This window comes from Leucopleurus acutus, assembly GCF_964270905.1.
Source record: "Leucopleurus acutus genome assembly, chromosome: 21".
NCBI classification, from domain to species: Eukaryota; Metazoa; Chordata; class Mammalia; order Artiodactyla; family Delphinidae; genus Leucopleurus; species Leucopleurus acutus.
This window is the reverse complement of record NC_139163.1, coordinates 29,308,254-29,331,183: the sequence shown is the minus strand read 5'-3', so window position 1 is coordinate 29,331,183 and position 22,930 is coordinate 29,308,254. Positions and strand designations below refer to the sequence as shown.

The 22,930-nt window shown below is 56.9% G+C and overlaps 2 protein-coding genes across 2 annotated transcripts in view; one reads left to right on the top strand and one right to left on the bottom strand.

Annotated features, from left to right (window-relative positions):
• Positions 1-6,909: 6,909 nt before the first annotated feature.
• BRF2 (BRF2 general transcription factor IIIB subunit) lies at positions 6,910-11,774 on the top strand. The gene is made up of 4 exons (XM_082863663.1): positions 6,910-7,100; positions 7,814-7,873; positions 9,039-9,360; positions 10,417-11,774. The coding sequence occupies exons 1-4, from the start codon at positions 6,947-6,949 to the stop codon at positions 11,153-11,155; spliced, it is 1,275 nt and encodes a 424-aa protein (XP_082719789.1). The 5' UTR covers positions 6,910-6,946; the 3' UTR covers positions 11,156-11,774.
• A 1,610-nt stretch (positions 11,775-13,384) lies between these two features.
• ADGRA2 (adhesion G protein-coupled receptor A2) overlaps positions 13,385-22,930 on the bottom strand; it is a gene marked incomplete at its 3' end in the record, with an annotated part of 32,610 nt that continues 23,064 nt past the window's right edge. The window contains exons 6-19 of the mRNA XM_082863644.1: positions 22,630-22,793; positions 22,019-22,232; positions 21,244-21,408; positions 20,456-20,654; positions 19,832-19,981; positions 19,542-19,703; positions 18,634-18,858; positions 18,234-18,450; positions 17,477-17,685; positions 16,575-16,702; positions 16,174-16,297; positions 15,607-15,752; positions 14,884-14,973; positions 13,385-14,654 (exon numbers count right to left, since the gene is read on the bottom strand). Coding sequence (XP_082719770.1) covers positions 13,385-14,654; positions 14,884-14,973; positions 15,607-15,752; positions 16,174-16,297; positions 16,575-16,702; positions 17,477-17,685; positions 18,234-18,450; positions 18,634-18,858; positions 19,542-19,703; positions 19,832-19,981; positions 20,456-20,654; positions 21,244-21,408; positions 22,019-22,232; positions 22,630-22,793 — 3,463 coding nt within the window. The remainder of the gene's footprint in view (positions 14,655-14,883; positions 14,974-15,606; positions 15,753-16,173; positions 16,298-16,574; positions 16,703-17,476; positions 17,686-18,233; positions 18,451-18,633; positions 18,859-19,541; positions 19,704-19,831; positions 19,982-20,455; positions 20,655-21,243; positions 21,409-22,018; positions 22,233-22,629; positions 22,794-22,930) is intronic.

The following is a 22,930-nucleotide window of genomic DNA, read 5'->3' as shown; positions in this document are numbered from 1 at the left end:
GAACAAGGCCACTTTCTTGGTTCCCTCCCCCATGCCACCCCCTGCCTCCTCACCCCTGACCCACTGATTTCCCAGAGAGTGGCATCTTGACCTTTGGAGCATGAGTTGAATTCACACTGGGTTCAGGAACGCCCAGATCAGTACCAGATCTAGGTTCCTGGTTCCATCAACCGAGTTCATTCATTTCTGAGTAGAGGGAATTCTGGCTGTAAAGGACTCTTCCTCCTGAGCTCATTCTACCAATCTCCCACCTTTGCTGATGAGGTGAGAGGTCTGCCTGCCTCAACCAAGGGTCCCCACCTCTCAGAAGGGAGGAGATGCTCTTTCTTAGAGATGAAAGTCACACTGTAGAGGCACAGAGGCAGGCAGCACCCGGGAAGCCCCTGGGTGGGCTGGGGGGAGCTACCTGAAGGCCTCCCTGGTTTGGGTGAGGGGCCTGGTTACCCAGCCAGATGTGGACGGCGGGGCCACCGCGTACAGTGATACAAAAGCGGCTTCTCTTGACACAACAGCCTCCCAGGTTTGCTTCAAACAAATAAAAAGCCCTCCAAGGAGAGTCTCTAAGGAAGGAATGTTTACGCAAATGACCCCCAACCCTCCCCCAAGATTCATTTCCCTTGCATTTGGAGGGGGCACCCTGCCCACCTCCCCATGGAAAGTGTCATTTACAGGGTACAGTTACCACCGTGACCATGGCCAAAGCGCTGGCAGCACGCGCTCCCCTAGCCCTTGGACCCCATCTCGAAGCCGATGGAGCCCGTGCCCTGGCCTTCTCTTTGGGGGTGTCATCTTTTGCCTTCTGCAGGCTTCCCCTCCTGGGGAGGCAGGTGCGATCACTTCCCATTTAAGTTCAAAGCTGGCTTAGCTGACCTCTGTGGGACCAGCGGATCCCAAAGCCACAGAGTCTCCTGAGGGAGGATGTCCTCATTTAGCCTTTCCACGTTTGACTCTTACACACCTGTATCCCAAGCCCTGGAACTAGTCACCCTGGTGACACTGACGAGCCCTCAGAGCTGCGAGAAAGCTGCTTCATTCTTGCATTATCAGCTGCTCACTTCAGGCTGAAACTTGGTCGCAAAAGGAAGGCCTGTTTATTGAGTTCCTGCTTATTCACTAAGCGCCGCTGAGTATTATTTCCAATTCTCAAGGTAGATAATATCTCCATTACGCAGATGAGGAAATGGAGACTTCCAGAGGCATCAGAACTTAAGTTTGCCTGGGGTCCCACAGCAGGTAAAGAAAGGATTTGAACTCCTCACCTGTGCGACCTGGGGTTCTAGAACAAGCGTCAACAAACTATGGCTTCGCTTTTGTTCATGTAACCCTCAAGCCAAGGAATTTCTCCCGGGAGTTCCCTGGCGGTCCAGGAGTTAGGACTCTGCGCTTTCACTGCTGCGGCACCGGGTTCAATCCCTGGTCAGGGAACTAAGACCTCACAAGCCTCCCACAAGCCATGTGCGGTACGGCCAAAACAAAAAAAAAAAACACGATGAGTTTTCCTTTTTTTTTTTAAATGTGGGATGAACAAGTGGCCGGAATGATGACCACAGTCAACAACACCTCACTGAACACTGGAGATTTTTACAGTTAAAGAATCAAAATAATATTTCATGACATATGGAAATTACATGAGATTCAAATTTCATTGTCTCCACAACTTTATTGGAATACAGCAGTGCTTATTTAGGTAATTGTCTACGGCTGTTTCCACGTTGCAACAGCAGACTTGAGTGCTTAAAACAAAGACCTTCTCGCCCACCAAATCTAAATATTTGCTCTCTGGCCCTTCACAGGAAGAGTTTGCCGACCCCCAGTCTAGGCCCCCAGACTAGGAGGCCCCAGTCTCCTCTAGCCTTGGGGGCGGAGGAGATAATATTCTGAGTGACTTGACATCCTGGAGGATGGGCAGGGAAAACGGAGGGCCTCAAGACAAGGCCCGATGAGCCATGGCTCCGAGGAGGGAAGGTCCCTCTGAGGCGGCTGTGTTCGTGCTCTAGGCCTGTGACATCCTTCTCCGAGTTACCACGTGCCTTCGTTCCTGGGAGATCAGGAAACCGAACACAGCGATCCCCAGCCCAGGGGAGGGAACGTGTATTGGGGTCACACAATAAACAACAGGAAAGGGGAAAGTGATATGAATGAGGGCAGGGACTTGGCACAAGGGTTTAGGAAGTACTGGCCGTGCCCTGTACTGAGGCTGTGTCACCCTTGTGTGTCAGAGAAGAATCATTGTCTACTGAAGAGCTGAGGTGATGGGGACCCAGTCAGAAAGGCTCCAAGACTCATTGTGACGAGGAGCAGGGGGTCCTCTGGGCTCAGAGTGAAACTGGGTTAGAGTCATCTGAGCTGGAAGGAGCCCAGGGGGAGGCCCTGAGGGCAGCCCAACTCCCACTGATTGCTCGCTCCAGATTAGAAATGACCCCATCTCTGAGGAATCCCGTCTCTATGTTGCTTCTGACCGGCCCTCCCAGGACACGTGTCCACCAGAGCCGGACAGCCTTTCCAGAGCGTAGCAGGCACTCCCAGGACACGCGGATGAGAAAGCCAGGTCATTCCCAGGGAGATTGTAACAAAGACAGGTAGATCCCTAACACATTCGCACATGTCACCAAGGGACGGCTGGCCTGGGGCTTCCTTCAGGCCCTCAGTGCCCTCCTCTCTGGCCTCTTCTCTAGAAAGAACTCTGGCCTTAAGGTCAGTATTTCACATCTGGACCACGTCTGAGGCATCCTTTCCAATGGCCGCCCCTCCCCAGTAGCTTTCTGCTCTAATCCAGCCCATCCTGGGCACTCAGCCTTCCAAAAGCCTACGTGCCAGGAACCATGTGGGCTCCAGCCTTACAGACAAGAAGCATGGCTCCAGCTTCACAGGCTCAGGGAGGAGTAGGGGAGAGAGGTTGGAGGAACAGCTGTTAAACAGATCATCATGGGCTTCCCTGGTGGCGCGGTGGTGAAGAATCTGCCTGCCAATGCAGGAGACACGGGTTCGAGCCCTGGTCCGGGAAGATCCCACATGCTGCGGAGCAACTAAGCCCGTGCGCCACAACTACTGAGCCTGCGCTCTAGAGCCCGTGAGCCACAACTACTGAGCCCTCGTGCCACAACTTCTGAAGCCCGTGCGCCTAGAGCCTGTGCTCCGCAACAAGAGAAGCCACCGCAGTGAGAAGCCTGCGCACCGCAACGAAGAGTAGCCCCCTCTCACCGCAAATAGAGAAAGCCCACGCGCAGCACCGAAGACCTAATGCAGTCAAAAATAAATAAATAAATATCCCTTAAAAAAAACCAAAAAGAACAGATCATCACTATCACTGAATGATGGTAACTCTTGGTAGAGTCTGTAGCAGCAGGAAAGGCACCAAGGCTGATGTATCTGTCCTGATTTCCCAGAGGAAGGCAAATAAATTTCCTAAATAAACAGATTTCTTCCTGAGAACGTGAACCCCAGACTTGCATGTCTTAGTGGAGCGCGCCATCTTCTGGCCTGGGTCCTGCCCACCTCCTAGCCTGTCTGTGTCTGAGGGCGAGGCTCTCTTACACTATCACATACCTGTGGCTGGAAGAGAATCACCCCTCCACCCCTAGAGTTGCTGGTAGGAGAATCATAAACCTGCTCTTCCACTTTACTGTGAGTAGTGTTGGGGAAAGCAGAATTCCAGGGCTTCTGTCATAGGTAGATGACTCTGTAGTAAAATCTCACTTTAAAAAAGTGCAGTTCAGTTCAAGATCTGTGCAAAATTGGGGATGAGAGGAGTCTGATGCTGTTCTGTATGGTAATGTAAAGAACTACTCCCAAAGAGACACATGTATATGTATAACTGAATCACTTTGCTGTACACCTGAAACTAACACAACGTTGTTAATCACCTATACTCCAATATAAAATAAAAACTTAAAAAAAAAAAAAGAAACCTACTCCTGGCCTTCCCTGGTGGCGCAGTGGTTAAGAATCCACCTGACAACGCAGGGGACATGGGTTCGAGCCCTGGTCCGGGAAGATCCCACATGCCGCGGACAACTAAGCCCACGCGCCACAACTACTGAGCCTGCGCTCTGGAGCCCACGAGCCACAACTACTGAGCCCGTGAGCCACAACTGCTGAAGCCTGCGCACCTAGAACCCGTGCTTCGCAACAAGAGAAGCCACCGCAGTGAGAAGCCCATGCACCGCAACGAAGAGTAGCCCCCGCTCGCCGCAACTAGAGAAAGCCCACGCACAGCAACGAAGACCCAACGCAGCCAAAAAATAAATTAATTAAAAACAAAAAACACCTACTCCCAGTGCCAGTTATGTGGCTTTTAGGGACCTGTTTCCCGTCCCCAGTAAGGATGTCGACTGCACTGTCTGAAACTAACAGATGTCTCTGAGAGCTGTGTGTGCACACATGAGCACACAAGTGTGTCCCCAGTATTGATCTGCTGGACAACCAGAAATAAATCCTGTCATACCTCACAGTAGTGGGGAAGTCTAGGAAAGAGGGGAACTTGGGGCACCAAAGCCCACTCAAGCCCTCGCATGGCGTGGGGCTAAAGTGAGTAATTCACACCTCGGGGAATGGACTGTTAGAGAGTATTGCATCCCTTGGTTGGGGGAGAGGGTGGATCCCTCCAGTGGGACCAAGCCCTGTGGTAGCGGTTGGGATTTCTCTAGGAGAGCGGTTCTCTTGCTCTGAGAAAGCAGTCTCTGGGGGACCGGATGGGACCCTTAGATGTGGCTATTGAGGAGAGAGGCTTGAGGAGAGTGTGGGAAAGAAGGCGCTGACACCTTTTGAAGGTGTTTTTGTTTGGTTTGATTGGTTTTTAATGCTTTCCTCTTGACTGTGAGGGGAATCTTATGAAAGTTCCCATCTCACTAATATGTTTTCATTTATATTATAATCACATTCAGTTCTTCAACCCTTCAGTATAGCCCATTAACCATCTCATGTGATGCTGATGTGGAAAATGAAAAAATGGAAGTCTAGCTGCTCTGTGTTCACTGGTCAGCTAATACCTGGAATCCTGACAGTTCACTGAGGTCCAGGGTGCCAGAAGTTCTGTTGTGCAGTAGGAAGGGAGGGGAGGCTTTGGAGTAGCCGTGAGCAGAGGGGAGGGACTTGTGAGCCAGAGGGCCTGAACGGACAATTCTTGAAAGGTACAGCACCTCTCCCCCAATTTATATTAGAGGGAAGTGGCATTTGAAGCAGAGAAGGCTGCTGCGTGGATTACAGACAAGAGGCAATCTTATTTTGGTCAGAGATGCTCTTGTTCTGCACTGTGGTCCAGAGAACTCACAGTCTCTTAAGGCATAGAGTCCTCTGTACCTGACCACTGGTTGTAGCTCTTTCAAAAGAACCTGTAGCTCTGCCTGCTCAGAGCCCTTTATTTTTGAGGCTCAGATCCTCTGTTTGAGGACTCACTGGGCACATGGTCATTATGTTGCCTCATCTCTTCATACTAATAAGTACCGTTTTTCTGTTGAAAACTTTTCAGCTCTAGCATGCATACTTTATTGGTCTTCTAAAGAAGACAGCTGTGACCTGTGTCTTAATCCTCAAGGGAGCATCCCTATCTGTTAAGGCGCTGACAAGACACCCTTTTTCCTCAATTCAGTCTGGGCAGGAGCTGTCCAGTTATTTTCTGTTCTCAGTGGGAAGTGCTCACCGTTCACCCCCAAGTCCCTGTGCACAGTTGAAATTGAGCCCACAACAGCTCCCAAGATCTGCTAATGCCGGACCTGCCTGAAATTCTCCACCACCAGACTGAGAAACAGAAATTCCCCACCTAATTTCAGTACTGGCTATGATGACTTCCATCTGTTGTCTTGGAGTCAGAAGGGACTGGCCTTTGTTTCTCTGTCATTTAACTCACTTTTCTTATTTTTCAGACACAACTGATTCTAAAACTTTCAAGTGTTAAAACCTTTTGTTTTGTTTTGCCACACCATGCAGCTTGTGGAATCTTACTTCCCCAACCAGGGATTGAACCCAGGCCCTCGGCAGTGAAAGCATGGAGTCCTAACCACTGGACCACCAGGGAATTCCCAAAACCTGTATTCTTGATGAGTGCAATTAGGATTTACTTATGAGAAAGCACACTCTCTTTGGTCATGTTTAATTTATATTCAAACATGACATACAAAATCTCTCATGTGTAAGCTTGCTAGAGGCACTCTTTTGCTCAAGATTCTTTTATCTATACTATCCCATGCTAGGAACTTTGGAGCTAGAATCTTGGAGCATCTTAAAGGTCAGGTTTAAAAACATCCGAATCTGCTTGAATCCTTCAGATTGCCAAGAGTCTCACCACCGCATATTCTTTCTCTCCAACTCCCTTAGACATTCCTTGCCTAGCCTCTGAAAGCATCCGAGGTTGCCACTCTGGATTTTAATTCAACTCCTTCATTCTACAGTGGAGGGAAATAGACTGCAAAGAGAGGAAACAACTTGCTGGAGGGGAAGCCACTCTGGAAAGAGCACGATTTCCTGCTCTCTTGATACACTACTCTCCCTTTTAGACACAGATTTTGTACTATGGCCAAAATCAACATCCGTCACCAAAGAGAAATGGAGAATCTGCGATTCCCCTAGCGCTTTAGAAAGAAGAGTTGTTTGCGGATGGCAACAATATCTTGTCTGTTATCCGTGTCCATGCAGGTAGAACGCTCACTCAAATGCAATCCCCAGTCGGGCCCACCTCAAAGTAACTACAGATTGCGGGGAACCCGAAGACACAGTCCAGAACAGGAACCTCCTCTCCTAGATCACGTTTCTACCCGAGCCAAAGAGGAACAGACCGGAAGTTCCGCGCAGCCGCGGAGGAAATACCTATAATACCCCGGTTACGCTGGACGGAAGAGAAAGGTGCAGACCTTACAAGGGTCCGCTCCTACTTCCTGTTTCTGCACAGTTGCTGTTGTCGACGTTAGGGGCGGGTGTCGGAAAGCTTCATCGGCTTTGGACGGGTTGTGAGATGCCGGGCGGAGGCCGGTGTCCCGATTGCGGCTCCACTGAGCTCGTGGAAGACTCGCACTATTCGCAGAACCAGCTGGTGTGCTCCGACTGCGGCTGTGTGGTCACCGAGGGAGTCCTTACTACCACCTTCACTGACGAGGGCAACCTCCGAGGTACCTCTGCGGGCTTTTCCGGGGCCGTGGGTACAGCCTGGGGCTGTGGAGGGATTGACGTCAGATTCTTCTTATCTCCTGCCCTCTCCCTGTCACGTGCACCCTTAAATATGAGAGAAAACAGCCTAAAGTGGACGAGCGAGCTGCAGAAGGTCAGGGACTGCCATTCATCTGTGTTTTTCTAGCACCGTATGTGGTATATGTAGTAGGTATTAACAGATGTTGAATAAATGAAACAGAAACAAAGTTCCACTCAGTTTACCTAGTCTGGGCATGGTCGAAGAATTGTATTGATAGAGCAGTTCTTTACGAATACAGAAAATACTGTTACCCCGAAGTAGTTTTGGGCACTAATTAGCAAAAGCATCTTTTTTTTTTTCTTTACTTTGTTTTCCAAGTCCCTACGCAGTGCAGCGCTCAGAATCTGCAGGCAGGAGAATTGCCTGAACTGGATGTACAGGAGGGACAGCTGGAAATTTGGAACACTTGGAGCTGCTTTAGGGCAGTCCTAGTCCTCTTTAGTCTCTGTGTATTTGGCATTGCTTGTGGTCATGGAAAACCAGGTGGACCTTTAACTTGCACAGATGGGCACCTTCTGTGAGACGAGGAGTGGGTGCATGATGATTGGGTTTCTGCTTCCCGGTTTTGTGTGGTGGGAGGGCAGGGATTTGGTGAATAGAGGCTAAACAAGCTATTTGTTCATTATCTTACAGAAGTAACATATTCCCGAAGCACAGGGGAAAACGAACAAGTTAGTCGCAGTCAGCAGCGAGGTGAGTATCAACCTTTTATGACACAGTGGCTTTAAAGAAAGTTCTCCTCATGGTCTAGCCCAGTGGTCCCCAACCTTTTTGGCACCAGGGACCGGTTTCGTGGAAGACAGTTTTTCCACGGACTGGGTCGCGGAGGGATGGTTTAGGTAGTAATGCGAGTGATTGGGAGTGGCAGATGAAGCTTCGCTGGCTCGCCTGCCGCTCACTTCCTGCTGTGCCACCCGGGTCCTAACAGGCCGAGGACCGGTAGTGGTTGCTCCGGGGGTTGGGGACCCCTGTCTAGCCCATCTGCTTGTCTTTCCTGTTTTCAGCATTACTGGGTAAGGTAGAGAGGAAGAGAATGGTAATTAGAAATAAAGGATGGAGATGGTTCTAAGACAGGTGGCAGTTAGGTGGAAGGTTTAGGTTTGCTTGGGGGGTATGTCTGAGGTAGACTCAAGGAACCCAGATCACACTTTGGCTTGGCCACAGATCAAACCAGCCTCCAGAAGATGGGGCACTGAAGCATGACTTCCTTTCATAAATGTCTTTGTGCCTTTTGAATGACCTCACCAAGTGTCTCTCTTGTCATTGTAGAAAGGTCCATTATTTGTGCCTCTGGTATCTGAGGCGAGTTGAACAGAAATCGCTAGGAGCTGCATGGTGGCTTCTTTGTCCCCTCTATGTACAGTATCGTGTCATCTGCAAACAGTGACAGTTTTACTTCTTCCTTTCCAATTTAGATTCCTTTTATTTCTTTTTTGTCTCTGATTGCTATGGCTAGGACTTCCAAAACTTTGTAGAGTAAAAATGGCGAGAGTGGGCATCCTTGTCCTGTTCCTGATCTTAGAGGAAATGCTTTCAGCTTTTCACCATTGAGTATGATGTTAGCTGTGGGTTTGTCATATATGGCCTTTATTATGTTGAGGTATGTTCTCTCTATGCCCACTTTCTGGAGAGCTTTTCTCATAAATGGATGTTGAATTTTATCAAAAGCTTTTTCTGCATCTATTGAGATGATCATACGGTTTTTATTTTTCAATTTGTTGATGTGGTGTATCACACCGATTGATTTGCAGATATTGAAAAATCCTTGCATCCCTGGGGTAAATCCCACTTGATCGTGGTGTATGATCCTTTTAAGGTGCTGTTGGGGTCCCTCTAACTCCTGCTGTGGGTTTCTTAGGTCTCTGCCGAGTGAGAGACCTCTGTCGAGTTCTGCAGCTGCCACCAACGTTTGAGGACACGGCAGTTGCCTACTACCAACAGGCATACCAGCACTCTGGCATCCGTGCTGCCAGGCTGCAGAAGAAGGAGGTGTTGGTCGGGTGCTGTGTCTTAATCACCTGCCGGCAGCGTAACTGGCCCCTGACCATGGGAACCATCTGCACCCTGCTGTATGCAGATTTGGATGTGTTTTCTGGCACCTACCTGCAGATGGTGAAGCTCCTGGGGCTGGATGTGCCATCTCTGTGCTTGGTGGACCTGGTGAAGACCTACTGTAGCAGGTACCTGCCTAGTGGGAGACACGGGGATGGGATGAGTTTAGACCTGAATCCTTTTACCTCTGGCTGGATGTTTTGTTTTTTTTTTTTTTTTTTTTGCGGTACGCGGGCCTCACTGCTGTGGCCTCTCCCGTCGCGGAGCACAGGCTCCGGACGCGCAGGCTCAGCAGCCATGGCTCACGGGCCCAGCCGCTCCGCGGCACGTGGGATCCTCCCGGACCGGGGCACGAACCCGCGTTCCCTGCATCGGCAGGCGGACCCTCAACCACTGCGCCACCAGGGAAGCCCCTGGCTGGCTGTTTTTGACCAAAGCCCATCTACAAGGATGTGGGAGAAAAAAGTCTTCTCCCTTTCCTGTGCCTAGCACTCACTTATCAGGTTAATCCTGTTTTACATTTCTGGAATCTTATAATTTTCAAATCCCTTTGCCCTTATAGCAACCTAATGATGTAGGAAGGAAGGTGTTGGCCTTGGCACGGGGCTCCTGGGTTCCACCACTCATGTTGTGTGTGGCCTACTTGGCTAGATGGAGCAGCCCTGCCTCAACAGGATCATGTGTGATTAGAGCTGAAAGGATATTAGTAACTGAGGGAGCTGGAGTTAGAAGCCAGTTTTTTTGTTTTTTTTTTAAAATGAGTAGCTGTGTTCTTTTTTTCTGGCAAATATGGTAGAAAGCAAAGACTATCGGTGTGAAACAGTCTTGGGTGTGAAGCTTGGTGACGTCCAAGCTGGATGACTGTGGGCAAGTTTTGTGACTCTGAATGTACGTGACAGGCTGTGGAGTAGATTAAAGGAGAACATTTGTGAAGCCCTCAGAATGATGGCTGATGGGGTGGGGGGAGGGGCATCGTCAAGAAATGTTAGCTCCCTTCTGCATTCTCCTGCCCTTTATCTCTTCAGCAGGAGACTCACCCTGTCTTCTCTCGGTACCTGGATAAACTTGCTGCCCAGCAGGCTTGAGTGTTCCCGGGAGGATAGCATAGCTTGCCCATCTTTCGCGCTTTGAAAGAGCGGTCCCCCAGAGGTATTGAGATCAGACCCTCATTTTGGTTATTTCAGCTTCAAACTGTTTGAAGCCTCCCCGTCTGTGCCAGCCAAGTACGTGGAAGACAAGGAGAAGATGCTATCGCGAACGCTGCAGTTGGTGGAGCTGGCAGATGAGACGTGGCTGGTGACCGGGCGGCATCCCTTGCCTGTCATCACCGCTGCCACTTTCCTGGCTTGGCAGTCGCTGCGGCCTTCAGATCGGCTGACGTGTTCCCTTGCCCGATTTTGTAAATTGGCGAGCGTGGACCTGCCGTACCCCGCTTCCTCCCGCCTGCAGGAGCTGCTGGCTGTGCTGCTGCGGCTGGCCGAGCAGCTGGCCTGGTTGCAGGTCCTGAAGCTTGACAAGCGGTCTGTGGTCGCGCACATCGGCGACCTTCTCCAGCACCGCCACATGTTGGTCCGCAAGGCCTTTCGAGACGGAACAGCAGAGCCAGACGCACTGGACGCCCGGGAGAAGGAATTGCAGGGGCCGGGCCAGGGGCAAGGATGGGGAAAAGAGGACCGGGGCGATGGCTCCGTAGATTTGCCCGCAGGGAAGCGGCCAGCGAGCCCCACCCTCCTCCTCCCACCCTGCATGTTGAAGCCTTCAAAGCGGATCTGTCCCACACCCCCTGTCTCCACAGTCACTGGAGATGAGAACATTTCTGATAGTGAGATCGAGCAGTATTTGCGTACCCCTCAGGAAGTTAGGGACTTCCAGAGAGCCCAGGCCGCTAGACAGGCTGCCACGAGTGTCCCTAACCCTCCCTGATGCACAGCCGGGGTCTGCGGGGTGGGGGGGCGCGGGCGCTTAACCCCACCTGACGGCGGCTTGCTAACAGGCCTGATGTAGCCAGAGAAATCAGTGTATACAAGTCTTTAGGTGTCTCCCTTCTCATTTAAGGGACCCAAGAGGGGCTCTGCAGTTATTGGACCCCAGGTCCTAGAGTCGAAGTCAGAAGGAACACGGGGACGCCTGGGTTGGAGAGTCCCATCCCTCGTCCCAGACAGTGGTCGCACATACTCCTGTTCTGTGGGCTGGCTTTCTCTTGGACTGTTGGGAAGGTGCCAGGCGCTCTCCTGCTCTCGGTTCAGATTGGATACACCGCAGCTGCAGGGCTGGCGGGGCCTCCCTGCTGGTGTGGAGCAGTGCACATTCCGGATGGTATCAGCCCTCAGAGGTTGGAACTGGGCAGCCCTTGGCCCTGCGTCCATTCACAGGCCTTAGTGGGTTCGTGTGTACAGTGTCAGAGATCCTCTCCCTCCTAACAAAAGGACCGGGGCTGGAGTAAGCTCATAGCTCAAAGGGCTTTGCAAAATTTTAATATATTAAAACAAGAGGCATCTGCTAGAAAACATTCTATTGTATAAAACCCTAGCTTTTAAAAACATGTTTTCTTTGGCACTTTTCATCCCCTCCCTCCCCTTTCCCCAGCGTATTGCAAAAAGCTCTCCAGTGCTAAGGCATTGGCGGGGTATGTAAACAGCAGCCAGCGTAAGTGGAAGAATAATACGAAGCTTTTTTTTTTTGCCTTTTTTTTTTTCTGTCTAATATTGTCTGTGCAGCAAGCATAAATAACAGGGTGCATCCCAAGGCGCGTGGGTTTTCTCCCTGCCCCCCCTGTCTTCTCTTGCCTTGGTGACCAGGCTGGGGTGATATGGAGACTGGGCCGGGATTCCCTGTGGCTCTTCATGAGGCCCAGGGTTCCCTGCACTCGCACTGCATCCTGTAACCAAAGGCTGGTGGTTGCTTTTTAGGTTGGGAGAAATATGCGTGCTGGTGTTCAAAAGCAGTGAAGGTGCAGGCCCCAGGTGAGCTGCAGGGCCCCCCCCCCCCCCACTGCCCTGGGGACTTGGCTTGGGCTTACGGGAGGCAGGAACCTGGTTTGATGTTTTGGAGGTTTCTCCCTAATATGGAGCTGGAGATCAGATCATTGGAACGGTTCTCCTCTATGGCCTCACGTGGCAGGGAGTGCGCTTTGTCAGTCCCTAGGTGTGGAGGGCCGAGACTGGGGCTATGGGCCTGTCATTGGACAGTAAGTGCTTCTCCAGCACCACCTGCAGCCTGGCGGTGGCACCCCTCTTCAGAGCATTTTGTTTTTTTATAGGATTAGGTTTAAGGCAGGACTAGCTTCAGCCCCAGATCTAAGCACTAACTCTGCTTCCCTCACATCATCTCCAGGCATCTGTCAGGCAGCTTCTTAGGTGTAGGGCCTGGGCTTTGTCCTGAAGCGCCACCTCTGAGCCCTGCCGTGTGGTGTGTGTCCCAGTCCTGTGGTAATGGCCTCCAGCCCTGATGGTGCACCTTTCCACCTGCCCCCCTCCCAGAGGGCTGGTTGATCCCTGCAGCTGCCTTTCACCCTGCTCCACCTTCTCCTTTTGCATAGCTGATCCGAAAAGCAGCACCTTGTTTCCTCCCACTGGTCCTGGTCACCTGGCTCATCTGCTAGGCTGGCTCCCTAGTTAGCCAGAATTGGGTGGGGGAGAGGCCCTAGGATTTGGGCACAGGTGGGTGACTGATTCAGAGGAGGGCAGTGAGGAGAGAACACCTTACTCGGGCCCCCATCGCCCGTGTGTTTCGGGTAAGGCTGATGGCCGCCCGTGAGCGGGGCGGGAGGAGGTGCGGGGAGTACCTTAGGAGAAGCCCGCCTGAGCTGTGCTGTCCCTGCCGCCCTTGCTCACTCCGCAGCCCCACAGGACCTTTCCCCCGAGCCTGGACGGCTGGGGCTGCCGAAACCAGCCTGCGCTGGGACGGAAACGTATCCCGTCTGCGGTTCGGGGATTGTCTGTCGCTACCCCAGAGGGATGGCCCTCTTCGCGTTGGCGGGCCTGTGCCTGTCCTTTCCCCATCCTCCGGGACTAAAGCTGGCGAGCCCGGGCGCAGCGAGGCACCCCTACCTCAATCCTGGGGACGTACCGATCGACGTCTCTGAGGGCCCCCGAGAAGCGGGGTCTCCTGCGCACGCGGCCCGCCCGTCCTGAAGCGGCGCCCGCCCCCAGCCTAGACGGTGGTCTCGCTCTTCCAGAGCCCCGTCTTCATGCAGCCGCCGCCGGCCGCCTCGGCGCCGCTCAGGGTGACGTCGTCGTACTTGCCGCCCTTGGGGGCGCCGTTCAGGCTGGCAGCGTTGAGCGGGTACGAGCGGCGCTGGCTCTCCTTCTCTAGCGCGCCGCCCCCGCCGCCCTTGAGGTGGTCGCGGCCGGCGCTGCGGCGCTGGCCAGGTCGGCCGGCCTCGGGGAGCGGCGCGGCGCTCGTGTCGCTGCCCTCCGACGGCGTGAGCGTGCTCTCGCCCTCGAGCCGGGGTCCGGCGCCCGGGCTGTTGCGGCTGCTGCCCGGGTAGCTGTCGGACGGGCTGTTGTGCGGGCTGCCGCTCTCGCCCGACGGCAACTCGGCTGCCCCGGCCGCGCCCCCGCGCGGCGCCCTGAGCCGGTTCCTGCCGCCGGCCTCGCCCGCGCGATGCCCCTTGGCCCGGCTCTTGTGGCCCCGGCGGCCGTGGTGCGAGTTGTTCGGGTGGCGCGGGCCGAGGCTCCCCCGGGGACCCGGCGTCTCGGGCTCCGCCTCCCCGCGGGCCGCCACCCCCGCCTCGCACGCCTGGCTCTGCGCCAGCTGCAGGTTGGTGAGCTTGCAGGGGCCCGGGGGCGGGGCGGGGCCACTGCTGCCGCTCGGGGACGACTTGAGGGACGCGGGCCCCTCTCCGAACGCCGGGGACCCGTCCTCTGGGGCGGCGGGCGCGGCCCGCGGGGAGGCTCGGGAGGCCGAGGCGGGGGGACGGCACGCGCGCCAGGAGGCCCTGACGTCCCTGCGCCTGGCACAGTGATGGGTGAAGACGAAGAGGCCCAGGGCGGAGGCCGCCACCCCGTACAGACAGCTGCACACCACCCGGGGCAGCCAGCGCTGGGACACGCTCAGAGCCCCGCAGGCCCACATGGCCAGGTAGAGGAAATGCGTGGTCACCAGCGCCCCCAGCTGGGCTCCTGGAGAATAGAGACCGTCACCCTCCTCCGGGGGCCCGGGCGTCACCACCCCTGCGCTCCCAGCGGCCAGAAGGGAACCCGAGTCACTCAGGAGGGGGCCGCTGCTCCTGAGCCTGATGGAACCCCTCAGCTCCTCCCCTGGCTCCAGGGAGACCCTGCTGGTGCCCCCCTTTGGGCTCTGTGCCAGAGGACCCCGTAAGCGCAGCGCCGCGCACAGGAAATAGATCCAGGTGATGAGCAGAATCAAAGCCACGGGGATGTAGAAGGCTCCTAGGCTGGGGCGCCACACTAGCCAGCAGCTGAGGGGAGACACAGGCGGCACGCGTGAGGTGGGGCGCGGAGGCTGGGTGGGCGGGAAGGGAGGCTGTGGTGAGTGGAGAGGCGGAAGCGGCTCAGTCAGCATGCAGAGCTTGGGGCTGGGTGACGGGCTGGGCGGGTGTTTGCTGCATCGGAGTAGGAGGCCTCCGGGGCAGGGCGAGGCATCGGGGCAGGGCGGGGAGGTTTGGGGCAGGCGGGCCGTGCACTCACTAGGGGCTGTGGTCCCGGTAGTTGTGGATGTTGACAGCGGCTGTGATGCCACAGATAATGAGTGGGATCCCTCCCGCGATCAAATAGAACCTGGAGAGGAATGGGTTTGGGGGTCAGAGAGTTGGGGAACAAGGAGGGGGCCAGGTCCTCAGAACCCTCACCTTGGGGTCTCTGTCCTATCCTCTTTCCCCTAGAAATTATGTCAGAGTTTGTTTGCCAGGGCTGCAATGCCTTTCCAGGGCAGGTCAGTAGGTCCCTAAGGGATTTGGCCAAGACTGTTCTAAGGGACAGTGGCCAGAATTGCTTTCTGTCACCCTAAACAGTGCAGAAGCCAGGGGTGCCACTTGGGTTCCCAGGATCCCTGCCCAATGCCCTTTGAGGTCGCTCCCTTCCTGGCCTTGTCATGTCTGAAAACCCCGAGGATGCCCCCCCTCCATGGCACTGGGCAACCTAGTGCCACCCAGGGCCTTGCCTCTTCTGCCTTTTATTTTTTTTTTGGCTGAGGGATCTTAGTTCCCTGACCAGGGATTGAACCCCGGGCCCACTGCAGTGGAAGCACTGAGTCCTCACCACTGGACCCCCGGGGAACTCCCCACCTCTTCTGTCTTGGGAGTGTGATCTCCCAGGACCTTGGACCCCTGGGACAGCATCCACCCTGGGAGAACAGCTTTTGGTGTCCTCCCCCCGACACCTGAGCCCTTCCCCCCTGCAGAGCTGACATACCGGAGCATGGGTCGGGGGGCAGGCAGGGCAGCATCCCCTTCTTGTGGAGGTGGTGCCCTCCAGGTAAGCTCCTTGTGGAGGACACGGGCCTTCACCCCCATCCAGAGCAGTGTGGACAGTGAAGAGTAGTGCAGGGTGATGCCCACCTATAGGGTCAAGGCACTGAGGCTGGGAGACTGGCCGTCCCAGAGCCTCAGCCCCGCAGTGCTCTCCTGTGCCTCCCTTGTGCCCAGCCTCCAGCTCCACCCAGAACCTCCCCAGGGTTCTGTCCCTGCCAGTACCCTCTCTACTTCCAGCCCAGGGTTCTCCCCTGTGCCAGGGACTCTCCATGACCCTGTCATTGCTGCCTGGCTCATCCCCGACCTCTCTTCCATCGCAGGATCCCACTCTCCACTTTGTCCTGTCTCTTAGTTGCTCTGCTTCTTACCTCCCCTACTCTCATGCCCACCTCGCCCACGAGGCTGGACACAAAAGAGCGGAGCCCCCTTCCTCCCGCGCGCCTCCCTCCTGTACCCCAGGCTGCCGTCTCCGATCCTGGAGACCCCCCATCCCAGCCCTTCTGCTTACCGCCTGGCAGACCATCTGGTAGTTGGTGAGTGTGATGCCTCCCGCAAAGACGGCGGAGGTCATGGCCATGTGGAAGCACAGGTTCAGCAGCATGTGCCAGCCCTTCCGGGACACATGGATGGAGCTGCCGCAGAAACAGTCTTTAACAAATGGGCCACCCAATCCAAGGTCAGGCCTATGGGGGTCTCAAGGTCACTGGGAGAGTCAACGAGGAGAAGGCAGATATCTGTATGCACGCGTGGGCGTGAATGGGATGGACACCTTAACCCCCAAACGCATTTTCCAGCTGCAGAACCTTTGAAGGAAAGGCTAGGCAAGAGCCTGGGAAAGGAACACCCACTGCCGCCTTGCCAGTACTTAGTAACACCCAGCATGCCCTCCCTTCCCGCAGGAGCTCTCACCTGTGGTGGAGGATGTAGGTGATGATGGTGGAGAAGAGGCAGAGCAGCAGCAGGGCCGTGCAGGGGTACACGACAGGGTGCAGGCCTGCCCCTGAGCCCTCCACCTCCCTGGGGAAGGCGCGCAGCTCCTGGGAAGAGCAGAGAGCAGTGAGTAAGGGGAAGCCGGGAGCTGAGCGGCCGCCCTGTGGAGTCCTGGCCGGTCCCCCAGGCCAGTTTTCCTCTTCCCAAGCCCAGTCAGCTTTGGGCCCCAGCTTTGGCCTTTGGTCCATCTGGGTAGCAAAGATGTAGGCACCATGACACCCTCTCTTAGAAAGTCGGTCTAGGTGGCGTTAATGATCTGTCTTTCTGGGAACTTTTCAGGTTCCCAGCCCGAGAATCAGAGAGGAGGGAAGAGGGGCAGGTTCTGTCTATCATACAGCTGCACGCCTGCTCAGGATCTGGAAAAGTGGGCTGTGAAGTGTGGTGCGGGCACGGGGGCTGGACAGGGGTGAGTGAGGAGGGTGACCGGGATGGAGAAACGTTCCCAGATTTTTTTTCACTTTAACGATCTGGGTGTCAGAGAGTGCAGGATGTGGAGACCAGGCTGGGTGGTCTCTGATCCATCTCTCTCAATATGGGAGTAGAGGCAGGACGTCTCTTTTTTTTTTTTGCTCTGGGGCTGCTATTATGGGGATGACTTGATAGAGGGCCAGAGGACCTGCCTGTCTTCTGAAAGATGAAGAGGTATGGGGTAGACCAGAGGGCCATTTATTTCCCTGCGAGTCCTGACCGTCACGAGGCCCGATAAGGCCTGTTTTTTCAGGATTTCTGTGGCCCCAGGCGCTCAGAGTGCCCCTGGTCACCCCCCGCCGGCGCCCCTTCTGCATTCCCCTGCCCTCCACCCCCGTGCCCGCTACCCTCACCATGAGCACGGCCACGTTGCCCAGGTGCTGGCACTGCAGGGAGCTGACGTGGGGCTGGCTGGAGCGGAGCTGGCAGCCCTCAGAGCTCCAGCCCCCGGGCCCCCCCGGCCCCTCCTGGCTCCACCAAGCGGCCACGGGCTCGGCCCCCTCAGCCCAATGCCGCAGCGAAACGGCCACCGGCTCAGTCAGGTTTCCCACGCTGCAGCCACCTACAGGGGAGGGGGTCCACTCAGGCTCGGTCAGGGCGTGCGCTGGGCTTGGGGAATAGAGTTAGATGCCAAGTGCGGGCCTGCCCCCCAGGGCCTCAGCCTAACTGGGAGACACAAGGATGAATCAAAATAAAGGCACCTGGAGGTGGTGGCCCACCTAAGTGCCAAATGAGTTGTGGCGACATGCCCCTGAAGGGAGGACTCTGGGGTCCGGGACGAGAAGGTGGAAGGTGACGCAGAGGGAGTGGAAGCCCGGATGAAGGGAGGATTCAGGAGGGCACCCTGAGGGGGAAGTTGGCACCAGGTGACAAAGGGGGACGGAAGGAGGCCCAGGTGGGTGGAGGGTTCGTGTTATAGCCCTTTGGAAATCTGACGAATCTGGGCTGTGAAACCCAGGGTCTCTTGAGCCTTTTCTCCACCAGTCCATTCCTTCACGGGACATCCCTGCCCCGCACCGCCCGAGGAAATGGTGCAGGGCCACCGCCCCCGGCCACCTCCAGCAGGGCGCGGGGGGCGCAGGGGAGGGCGGGCGGGGTGCAGGCCCTTACTGGTTCCCGCAGAGATGACGGGGGTGGCCACGCCGCGCCTCTTGCCAAGCCCAGCGGCTCCAGGGCGGGAGGTGTTGCCGTGGCTGCGGAAGAGACGGCCGTTTCGGAAGACAAGCAGCTGCAGGGTGCAGTCTGGGGGGGCCGGGGGGGCCAGGGCAGCCGGGAGGGACGAGAATAGACTGGGCGGCAGCTGGATGGAGGCCAGGGCCACGCTGTTCTGGGGGGAAACAGGAGTTCCTCAGAGACACCCGGGGTCCCTGGGGCTCCGCTGTCCTCCAGCCCCTCCTCCTCCATCCCCTCACCCCCTGTCTGAGTCCTGCGTCCCCTCACACCATCCACCTGACCAGGCGCCTGCACCCTGTACCTGCCCTCTCAGCATCCTCCCTCCCCCGGCGCCCACCTTGATGTGGAAGGACGACAGAGAAACGTTGGGCCTCCCCGTGGTACAGCGGAAGCGGAGCTGCTGGTCGGCCAGGGGCTCCGGCTCCGGGGAGGGGTTCTGGCCGGGACCCAAGGGCCGGGTGCCCGGCGCACCGGCCTCCCTCCTCTGGAAGGCCGTGCAGGTCAGGCCCACGTAGCTGTGCGGCTTGATGAGGTAGGCCTCCAAGGCCACGTTCCTCGAGTTCTAGGGACAGGGACCTTGTCACCCCTCTCCTGGCCTTCTCCTGCTGGAGACCGCAGACCTGCTCAGGCCCACCCGCCGTCCCTGCTCATCACTCAGGGCCTGGCAGCCTCGCGTCTGCCGTGGAATCCCCCGAACCCCTGCTCTTCGGCCCCTCCTCCCGCTCGCTCACACCCCGTCCTGGAGCTGGCCCAGCTCTTGCCACGTCCCAGTCCTGCTGCCCCAGCTATGCCGGGGAGCAGGGTCCTCGCCCCCCTCGGATCTCCCCCGGCACCCAGCACAGTCTCACGCAGCGGAGATGCTGTGCGCTGCTTGTTAGCTGGTTCGCCACCCACCGCTGGAAACTCCCCCTCTTCTCAGGGAACAGAAGTCTCCGTCACCCCTTCCCCACCCCACCCCCCACGTGCTTCCATCCGGCTAGCCCTTCAACTCGGTCCCCGCACGAAGCCCTGTGTAACTTCTCCGATGTCGCCGGCCTCCCTCTCCTCTGCCCTGCTCCCGACAAGTTGGAATTTGATGCCACACAAACGGAACCCTGGTCACGTTCGGTGTTCTCGCTAACTGGGCGCACGGCTGGTGCACACTCGGAGGACTTGATCCTGGATGACAAGGGCTGGCCCCCGTCACCTCTGAGTCCCTCCCTGTCCCTCCCTGGGCAGGGCACCCTCCCAGCCGGCCCACCGTACCACAGAGATGTGCTGGGCGTGGGCGCTCAGGGCGGCCCCCCCAATGCGCTCCAGGGCGCCCACGATGCCGCTGCAGGCCTTGTCCTCGCGCTGGGCCAGCCACAGCAGGTGCTCGTCCACCAGCATCAGGTTGCTGGCCATATCCACCATCACCTCCACCAGCTGGAGGCGGGGGCGGAGTCATTGAGGGCAGGAGGGCGGCTGGGGACCCAGAGGCTGGGGCGAGACCGGCTTCAGCAGGTGGGGGGCAGGTGATTTCCAGGGGCCCCAGGGGCCCGATTGAATCTCACCTCTTTGATCTGGTCGACGTAACCCAGAAACTTCTGGATCATCTGAGCCACGTAGACAACGTCCATCATGTCGGAGAAGCTGGCGGCCTCGGCCGTGTATACTCGAAGCTGGTGGGCCAGGGTCAGTGCGTTGGAGGCATTGATGGGCATCTGGGGGTGTGGGGAGGAAAGGGCACCGTCTAATCTGGCTCCTTCTCCCCCAAAACAGCGCGGGGGCCCCCTCCCCTGTGCTGATGCTCAGAGCAACGGGGCCTAGGGAACAGGGTCTAGCCCACAGCTGGGTCTGGTCCAGACAGCAGGCGAAGGTAAGGAGTGAGCCCTTCCCAACTCGGGGCCGTCCACTGGTTATGCCACTGCTTGAGGACAACGGGATGACCTCACGCTGTCCCTGCTTTCTGCTTAAGGCTGTCCTTGCTGTACTGGGGACCTTGGGGGTGGCCCACATGTCCCAAGTGTGGCCCTGGGGTTCTGAGTCCCCTGGGAAAGGGAAAGCTAGAGGAGAAGAGCATGAGACACGGTGACCACGGCCCCTCACCATGCATCCCAAGGAGGCAGCACAGCCCATGAGGCCAGCAGGCTTCTCCCCTCCCCCTTTCCCGCACCCCTCCCCTCTCCTGGCCTCACCAGCACGAAGGTGTAGAGCACCCGGGTGATGTCGTTGGTGTACAGACAGTGGGAGTAGTCCCCCGGCTCCCAGCGGCCAGCTCGGTCACACCTGCGGGAGGCTCGGGTGCCAGGGGCACCCCCGCTCAGGGGCACCGAGGTGAAGGGGTACTGCAGGCAGGACTGGTAGGCTGTGATGCCAGCCAGCGTTCGAGGCCACCTGGGGGCAGAGGTGGGAAGTTGCCGATGACCTAGGCTCCTCAGGCCAAGAGTCCCTCCCCTGCCCTGAGAACTGTGAGGCCAGACTCCTTGGGAGCTGCAGGACGGGCCCAGAAGAGGGTGTGTGTTTGGACGGGACTTCAAGGGCTTCCCAAGCTCCACCTCCTTTCTAAAGCTGTGTTTGTTGGGACAGTGCTGTCACTGGTGCTGCGAGGCTGGACTTGAAGTCCTGAGTTCAAGTCACTTATGCTTTCTGGGCCTTAGTCTTCTCGGCTGTACGATGGGGAGAATAACTCCTCCCCTGCCTAAGTGAGAGGCCACTGGGATGTGAAAGTGTGGCGTCCGCAGTGGGAGAGCTTTGTCAGCTACGCATGGAAGGAAGAAAAAGGAAAGAAAACCCTTTTTGTTCTGCACAGCACATTCGGAGGGTGATTTTATACAAAAGGATACGGTCTCTGTAGATATGCCAGCGGGACCTGGAGCTGAATGACAAAAGGCAGTGTATTCTCCAGCTTGGAGTGGGTGGGGGACTGGTCACCGGTGGTCCCAGGGGCAGGAGCGGGGTGTGGGCCGTGGCCTGGGTCTCGAACCTGAAGTCCCCGCGGTTGTTGGCGACTCGCTCTGCGGGGCAGTAGGAGGCCGAGGTCTCCAGCACCACGATCTCCACCTTCTTGCTGGCGTTTCCCTGGACCGTAGACACGGAGCACTCCCATTCGCCTGAGGCCCACACGCCGATGTGAGACAGGGTCAGCTCACTGTGGGCGGGCAGGCGGGCGAGGGCTGGCTGGAGGCGCTCCCGGCGGCCAGCCACCCTCCCCTAGCGCCCGGGGGCCACCCTGGGGTACGCAGGGCATCAGCTCCAGGCTCATTTCTTTAACTGAGCCAGGGAAGCACGTACACACTTCTTTAACTCTGATTGGCCTTCCATTAGTGTCTTTCTTTTTTTGGCTGTGCCGTGCGGCTTGCAGGATCTTAGTTCCTCGACCAGCATGAACCCCCGCCCTGGTAGTGAAAGCGCTGAGTCCTAGCCCCCGGACCGCCAGGGAATTCCCCAATTTCCCCATCTTTTATCACAGAGATAATATTACCTCTCTTGCAAATCTACTGGAGAGATCAAGTCCAATGATACAGGTGAGAGCCGCTGTATCATTGTGAAAACACTGCAGAAATGTCAGATATAATCGTTTTCTTCCATCAGGCGTTCAATCTGTCCCTCATCCAGACCATTTCTGACTTAGTCCTGGATGTGCATCAGCACACCCGCACGTATCCCCAGATCAGGCCATCTCCTTCGCGGGGTGCATGAGGGTACTGTGGCCACCCCCGCCCGCACCATGGGCCCAGAAGGGGCCGCAGGGCCTGTACCTGGTGATGAAGGTGCAGTCGTGGATGAGGCTGTCGCCCAGGAGGATGCCCGCCTGCTCGTCGCCCTCCACAGGGGCCCGGTTGTGGTACCAGCGGACGTGGGTGTCATTGCCCAGGTAGCTGGCCGAGCACTGGAAGGGCAGCCGGTCGCCCTGGAAGACCACTTGGCGGAGGGATGGGATGAGGTGATGTGTGTGCAGCTCCAGGGCCCCCTCTGTGGGAGGGGACACTGGCAGTGAGGCTGAGTGACGGGTGAGGGTCCAGTGGGGGCAGAGCCAGGCCCCTCTGTCTGGTCTGGAGCCCGCCCCAACTCGGAAGGAGAAGGGGGGCTGGAGAGTCTCCGGAGATAAGAGCGCAGGAGAGGAGCAGGCAGGTTTCGAACAAATAAAGATGCTTCTTTCCACTGCACACTTGTCACCCCAAGAGGTGGGACCAGACGGAAAACATAAACAAAGCAGCGGCCCCAAAGGAAGTTTACAAAAGCAGATGGAGGACCAGCCCCCAGTGGGATCTGAGGGAGAGGACGCCCTGGAGGCCAAGCCCAGCGCACAGGGAGCCTTGAGCCAGCAGGGGCCCCTCAGGAGGGAGCCTGAGGGTGCGGGTTTGCTCACCGCAGCGCAGCTGGGCCTCCTGGAGGCCGCCCAGGGTCTGGGCGTGCAGGGCGCTGGGGTAGGCACAGAGCGTGCGCTCCGACAGCTGCACGGAGCGATTCCGGGCCCAGGACAGCAGCCAGCGCAGGCGGCAGTCACACGTCAGGAACTCGGTGCCCAAGTCCCTGCAGGGGGGTGGAGGGGCCACAGGGTAGAGCAGAGGGAGCGTGGGCTCCCCGGGGTGGGCATGGAGCCCCAGGGAGAGACTGAGGCTGGAGAGGGCCGGGAGGGCAAAATTGTGCACGTGTGCCCTGATGCCACC

Excerpts from the sequence above, each read along its gene's own strand:
- BRF2 (XM_082863663.1), top strand. The coding sequence starts at position 6,947 with ATGCCGGGCGGAGGCCGGTGTCCCGATTGCGGCTCCACTGAGCTCGTG. Across the intron at positions 7,101-7,813 it reads TGACGAGGGCAACCTCCGAG|AAGTAACATATTCCCGAAGC; the intron begins GTACCTCTGCGG and ends ATTATCTTACAG. Across the intron at positions 7,874-9,038 it reads TAGTCGCAGTCAGCAGCGAG|GTCTCTGCCGAGTGAGAGAC; the intron begins GTGAGTATCAAC and ends TGGGTTTCTTAG.